Source organism: Mesoplodon bidens, assembly GCF_964165515.1.
Source record: "Mesoplodon bidens genome assembly, chromosome: 10".
Lineage (NCBI taxonomy): Eukaryota > Metazoa > Chordata > Mammalia > Artiodactyla > Ziphiidae > Mesoplodon > Mesoplodon bidens.
Genome location: NC_138172.1, coordinates 66,007,683 through 66,014,795, shown reverse-complemented (window position 1 = coordinate 66,014,795; position 7,113 = coordinate 66,007,683). Strand labels below are relative to the sequence as shown.

The 7,113-nt window shown below is 59.8% G+C and overlaps 1 protein-coding gene across 1 annotated transcript; it reads right to left on the bottom strand.

Annotated features, from left to right (window-relative positions):
* Positions 1 to 1,742: 1,742 nt before the first annotated feature.
* On the bottom strand, positions 1,743 to 6,822 carry LOC308623548 (gametogenetin-binding protein 1-like; the record flags this gene model as incomplete). Its single annotated transcript, XM_081246105.1, is given in 7 exon segments — positions 1,743 to 1,966; positions 3,615 to 3,754; positions 4,757 to 4,904; positions 5,087 to 5,181; positions 5,583 to 5,701; positions 6,371 to 6,795; positions 6,799 to 6,822. Coding segments are annotated over 7 exon segments (1,002 nt in total). The 3' UTR covers positions 1,743 to 1,915.
* Positions 6,823 to 7,113: the final 291 nt, after the last annotated feature.

Here is a 7,113-nt window from a genome sequence, read left to right as displayed (position 1 = left end):
GGAGCTGAGGTGGCACGGCCTATGAGTGCCCACTTGGCTCACAGGAGCAGCCAAGGAGCCTGAGTGCCAGCTGGGCCCAGTCTACCCCGACCCACTGTGGTGCCTGCCTGTGTCCAGGGGCTGCTGGCCGGCCCCACCCAGAAGACAACGGGGGGAGAGGTTAGAGCTGTGTCCTGGAGTGCTCTGGGCCCAGGGATCCTCCTCCAGCCTGGGCATGGCTGGCACCAGGTTTGGGGGCCTATCAGGAAGGGGGAAGGCAGAGAGGTACCCCCTCCGTGGGGTCCATGAGGAGTGCTATGTCCACACAGGGAACACCCGGGGTCCACGTGCACCCAGGGAGCCCACAGGCTGCCCTCCAGAGCCCCCACCCTTCCCAGCAGCCAACACTCTGAGAGGAAGTAATTAGGGCCCAGGTGAGTCATATGATCACAAGGCTGCCTCCCAGCTGACTCAGGGGGACAGTCCAGATGGGCCCTTCCACGGGCCTCAGCTCAGGGCCTGAGTCAAGGATTCCAGGAGGTGGGGGGCCTGACCAGGAAGCCCAGGAGAAAATAAAGCCCCAGCCCACTTGTGAATCACTAGCCAGTCTTGTTTCCAAGCTCTCCCTTGAGCCCAGGCTGGGAGGTGGGAGGAGGTGGGGCTCCCTACTTCACTGGGCTGGGCGGGGCTGGGGCAGGAGGCCAGGTTGCTGCAGTTTCCCTAACCCCACCTCAAGCACGCCCATCCATCCAACAAACAGCTATTGTTATCAATCATGATAATTATTCAGAGTGGCCACCATGTTCTGACATTGAACTTCAGCTCTGCACAGGCCTCGGGCTGGACACAGTGGGGGCCCCATGGAGAAGGCCAGACACGCATCTGTAAATAGCAGTAACGTTGATAAGAGTTGGGCAGTGTGAGTTCTCTCTCACACGTGTGCTGGGGGCTCAGCCAGGACCAGCACGGGAGGGAAGGAACCAGCGTCCTACCGGGAGCCAGCTGGACCTCCTGGCAAACAGCACCTCCTGGTGTCCAAACTGGGCCTGGGCCTCCCTCCCATTGGATGCCCATGAAGCCAGGTATGAGGGTGTGCCCTGCCACAGCCAATAACTCAAGTCCATCCTTGCTTCTGGGATTAGATAGGGTTGGGCCTTCTAGATGTCTGGACCTCCCTCCGCCCAGGATCCGCAAAGGTGCTTGGCACTGAGCATGGCCTAGTGGGCCCCGACCAGGGGCAGCAGGATGGAGCCCTGCCCCCCACCCCTGTAGCACCTCTCCATCGACCCCAGGGCCCCCTCACCTGCCCCCTAGCCCAGCCCCTGAGGCAGGTCCCCATGGTCCCAAGGCTGCTTTCCTGGCTTTGTCCCCGTGATGGCTGGGCAGGAACTTCCTGCTGGAGAATTCCCGGATCCTTCTAGGAGGCTGCAAGCCAGGCCTGGGAACTTAGGAGGGAGGGAAACCAGGGCTGCTCTGACTATGAGGGGCAGGTCTGTGGCAGCAGGGGCTCCCCCGCTGCTCACTCTGGGCCCCAGGTTCTTCCCCACCCCTGGGTCAGGTGCATTAAACCTCCCGTCCTCCAGCTCAGATGGAATCCAGGGCTCTGCAGCTGGGGTGGCCTGGCAGCCTGCAGGCATGGACTAGAACTAGACTGAGAACCCTGAGCTCGTTCCTGGGTGGAGGATGAGGGGCCAGGTCGGCAGAGAGACAGGCAAGGAGGCCAAAGTCAAATTGAGTTTTATTAATAACATCACAGGCCTGAGTCTGAAGAGTGGGGACAGTGTGCCGGGCAGGCCCACCCTGCAGACACATGGACACCATTTATTAAAGACCCCTTGGCCCCAGGGGCTCCTTGAGGTGCCCTAAGAGGAGGCGGATACATCTCTACACGGGCTGCAGGGACCCGGGGCAGGGCAGACTCAGGCCAGCACCAGCTTCACTCTGGAGGCCAGTTTCCCATCGCATCCATCTCCTCAAGGAGCAGGTGCTGGGGGTCGGAAGTGGGTGAAGGAAGATGCCTTTGCATCTTTGGGCTCTCCTCTTCCTGCTCTGTACCCCCAGAACCGTCCCACCTGCCCTCAGAGACAAGCACCCCAAGGCCACCTTTCCAGACTCTCCCCCAGGTGCCCACAGCAGGCCAGGCCCACTAGCCCTGAGTCATCTCCCTCCCATAGAATGGAGGCACCCTTCTCCCTCCAGCTTGGGGGATTCCTGGGAAGCCCCTGGAGCCAGGCACCCCAGCCAAGCCCTCCCCTCCTTCACCTCTATCCTAGATGCCACACCAAGGGGGCTCTGCACCCTTCCCTCCAGCCTAGGGTGGTGCTTCCGGTGCCTCAGCGCCCCTCCCCCAGGTCCCCAGCATTCCCCAAAGGCTGGGGGGCAGCTTCCTTCCCCCTCAGCTTGGTGTCTCTGAGGGCAGATAAGGAGAGAGTGGGGGTGGTGATGAGGACAGGACCCTTGTCACACCCACAGCAGGAAGATATGCCGGAGGCAGCTGGTCCTCTCCTCCAGAAACTCCCTAGGGGCCCCCAGTGCTGCTCAGGCTACCCTAGGACTGTGACCCCTGGGGCTGGGGCAGGCCGGCTCAGGGGGTGGTCCGGGAGGGGAGGGGAGAGGGGAGGAGAGCTCCCTTTAGCAGGAAAAGACAAAAGCAGGGGCCCTGCCAGAGTGACCACCTGTGTGGTTTAGGGTGAGGTTCCCCAGAGCACAGAGGGGCGCCCTGACACATAGCCCGCAGGCTCAAGACAATGAGAAGGCTGCCCCTCAGTACCCGGTAGGCAAGTATTTCTGGTATTAAAGACCCCCAAGGGGTGAGTCATAATCCCTGACACTGGAGTGCCCTTTGAAGTTGAGGGCTACACACTCGTCAGCTCATTTGATCTTCCAATGGTCCCCTTTTCAGGTAAAGAAACCAAGGCCCACATTCAAAGTCACAGAGCAAGTCATGCCAGGTCAGAGACTTCGACTAAAGACTTTGCTCCTTCCTTTTGTAAACTACACACACCGTCAGGGGCAGATGTCCACTGAATGAAAGGATGAGCTGATGAATGAGTGGAAATTAACCCAAAAAGGACATTGACATATTTTTCATCAACATATCCATCAATGTGCACTCAGAGAAGCTGGGACAGGCCTAACCTTTAAGGCCAATGTCAAGTAGGGTGGGCTGTAGGTGGTCCTTGGTGTGACCAGGTAGGTAACTCCCCCGCACCTATGTGTGTTTGTGGGAGTTGGTGTGGGTGTGAATGGGAGAGAAAACAGAAAAAGAGCAACATTATGCGAATGACAGATGTGCAGGAAAGCCTTAAAGCCACCTAGACAAGTCCCCTCAATGTAGAGATGAGGAAACTGAGGCCCAGAGAGGGGAAGGGACTTGCCCAAGGCCATACAGCAAGTGAATGGCAGTGAAGCCTTAAAAATGGACTCAGGTCAAGTGAGAGAGACTGATGGAGGAGTGTGTGTGCAAGGGGTCAGGATCCTCCTCTCAGAGATACCATCACCAAGAAGGAGTTAAGCATTCCCTGCCCAGCATGGGGGCTAGAGCCTGGGCCAGCAGCTGCGGAGAGGGGAGGCCTCCAGCCCCACTCTCCCCAGGGCTCTCAGGCAGAGGGTGGGGGCGGGATGGGCAGGCATACCTGGCCATCCACTATGCCTGCCTCCTCCAGGGTGATCTCTGGCTGGGTCAGCAGCTTCCGGCCCTCGTGGCCACCCATCTTCCAGAGGCGGGACTCCCGTTGCACTACCAGAAGCTTCTTTAACTCCGACTCCACGAAACCTGAGAGCCAGAGAGATGGGCATGGGACAGGCAGGAGAAGGGTGGACAACCTGCTGGGGATCAAAGGGAGAGGAGGTGGCTCTGGCTCTCCAAACCTCACCCAGCCCTGGGCAGCCCCTGGTCACCCCCAGCTGGGCCCCTTCTCCATCCAGTCCCTGGAACCAGCCAGACACCACCTCCCCACTGCCCTGCCCTCCCCAGGACACTCGCTTTCCATGGGCTCCCTCCTGCCAGCTTGAGTTTGAGTCTCTTTACTTACCTCCTGGGGACAGCATGCAAGGGGCAGACATCTGCCCTACCCCACCCTGCCCCCTCCAGCCACCAATTCCAGAGCACAGATCTGGAACAACCCAAACCGCCTGGGACCAAGTCCCAGCTCTGCCACTTACTAGCTGTGTGATCTTGGACAAGTTACTTAACCTCTCTGTGCTTCAGTTTCCTCACAGTGAAGTGGAGACTATAACAGGACCTACCTCAGAGTTATAATGCAGTATTTCATGAAAAGTGCTTAGAGGAGGGTTTGGCCCACAGTAATGGCTATGAAAATGTCAACAGTGATTTTACTGGAGTATGTTATTACCACTAAGCCATCTGCTCACCACGTCAGGGCGGCAAGGGGGCTGCAGTGGGAGGGGGTGTCTTCTGGGGTACTGTCACAGCAGTGCACGATGGGAAAACCAGGGATGGAGGTGGCCACTGAACGAGTTAGAATTCCGGGCTGGGAAAGGGTGGTGCTCAAGGAGCTGCAGTCCCAGTCACAACCCGCCCCCGACCCCTCCACCCTCTGCTCCCTCCCGGGCCCTGAGGGAAGAGGACCCTTGCTAGACCCAGCTCAGCCTCGGGACCAGCCACACACAGCTCCCCCAGCCCGGGCAGTCATCTTAGGTCCTCTGGTTCCACCTGGTGGTCAGAACTGGTATCGCATCCATGAGCCACTGGCCAAAGTGGGGCTCCTTCTGTGGCGGGACTGGCTGGTTGGGGAGGTGGGGGCACCACACTTACCTAATGTATCTGTCGACCTAAAAGTCTTATGCAGCGGCGACTGGAGGGTGACAATGCCTGGGACACAGAGCTTGAGTGAGCTGTCCTCCTCCTCTGTTTCCTCTTCCCTGCCTTTCTCCTCACAGGGCAGGCCTTCCTTGAGAGGGGACTGAGGGTGTGCCCATGACTGAGCAGGTGAGGAGGGTTGGGCCGAGCCTGCAGCCCCCACGCCCACGGAGACCCAGAACAGAAAGCAGGAGGGAACAACGGCTCTCAAGAGGTTCAGGCAGGTGGCTGCCCCCCTGGGCCCCACCCAGGCCTCACCCTGCACTTCCAGCTGGCCCCACAGACCTTGGCCGTGGCCGATTTCTGGAGCTGCTTGTACAAGCTGAGGAGACGGTTCCAGGGAGTTGCCCCCACCTGGGAGGAGGCCAGCCTGAGGTCTCCTGTGGAGTGGTAGTGGCCACTGATAGCTCACAGCAACGAGAGGCAGCCCAGGCCCAGGAGGACAGGGCCATCAGGAGGCTGAGCTGAGGGCCAGGTTTCCTTGTTTTCTTTAGCAAACACCTGCTACATGCTGGGCACAGTTCTAGGCACTTCACAGAGAAAATCTCACTCAATCCTTGCTACTGCCCTCTGGGATAGGTACTATTATATTCCCATTTTGCAGATGAGGAAACTGAGACACAGAAAGGTTGAGTGACTTGCCACCGTCACACAGCTTGGCCTAGTGGAGCTGGGATTCAAACTCAGGCAGCCCGCATCTAGCGTCCCCTCAAACTGCCCTGTGTCCTTCCCGGCCCTACAGCCCTGGCATGTCCCCCACACCTGTGGCCACCACACTCACCATCAGGCAGACACTCCTTCTCCTCCTCCCTGGTGAAGGTCTCGGGGCTGATATCCAGTGGCCCCATGGCCCTCTGCAAGCATCCTTGCTCCACCGCCAAGGCTTGGGCAAAGTGGTCCCTGATCCCAAAGCATAATCAGATGGGGGTGGCAGGTGGGGCCCAGAGATGTGGTGAAGGCCCCCTAAACCCCCCAAGGCTCTCCCAGAGGCCCTGCTCAGCTTCCTCTATCCTCCTGCTCCCAACTACTCCCTGCTCAGCCCTCTGGGGTCTTCATCACAGAGGGGATGATCCCTCCCAAAAAGTAAGGTGAGGAGGGGTGTGGGGAGCAGAGAGAAAAGTGGGCCCCGTTCCTCACCAGGGGTGGGTGCCAGGTCCAAATGGGAGTGGGAACCAGGAGGGAGAGGTGTGGGCCAGGAGGGAGAGAGTGGGGAGGGAAGGTGGGGGGATTGGGGCCCAGGAAGGATCTGGGAAGTAACAGGAGCCCCGGCTTACCCCAGAACATCCCCCTTTCCTTTTGGTGCCTCCATCCACAACCACTCACTTGCGGGAGGACCCCCATCTCTGCCTCACCCCCCTCCCCACATCTCCAGGCTCCTCTCCACCCCTGACACGTCTGTCCAGCCATGCCCACCCAGTCCTCTGTCCACCCAAGAAGTCCGTTCACGGCCCCTCCCCAATTTGGGTCCTCCCATCTCAGGCCCACATCCTTCCCCCTTCTTACATCCAGGCCTCCCCCCACTTCCTCCATCCCAGGCTCCTTCCCACCATCCAGGGCCCAGCCCCTCACCTGTCTGAGGTCCCTGTATCCCCTGCTGCCTCCGTCTCCTCCTCTTCCCTCTCCTCCAACTCAGACAGGTTGCCCAGCACCTCCTGGCTTCCTCTGGGCAGGACTGGCTTCACCTCTACACCCCGAGCCAGAACCCTCAGGACCTCCACGGGGGTGGGGGTCTGGGCCCCTGTGTCCCCCAGCCCCAGCCCCGAGGGATCGGGCTGTGGCAGGGCCACAGAGAGGGTGTAGGGCAGCGTGGCAGGAGGCCTGGACTCCCGCCCTGCTCCTCCCTGGCGATCAGTCATCAAAGTGGTGGCGCTCTGCTCTCGAAAGGGACAAGACTGGCCCCCCAGCAGGGGCTTGTCTGAGCTATTTGGGCTGCCCTTGCTCCCCACCAGGCTACGGAAAAAGCAGAACATGGAGGAGTGGCCCAAAATTCGGGATCAAGGGCTTGAAGCTGGGGCCTCCATCCTGACAAGGACCCTGACTCAGAGTGAGGGGCCACAGCAGCCACCTCAGGACCAACTGCTTAAGAACAGGAGGAGTTTTCAAATTAAAACCTCCAGTTGGACACTTCCAGGAGTTCTAGAAGGCAAAGGTGGGGGAGGGGTGGTGGGGAGAAGGTAGGGGGGCTTAGTTGGGGGCAGAGAGTGCAAGGGGTTGATGAGGCAGGGGAAGGAGGCCTGGGGAGCCAGTCTGAAGGGGGAGGGGGTTGGCGAGGCTCCAGAAAACACCAGGGTGGGGGGCAGGCAGAGGTGGCT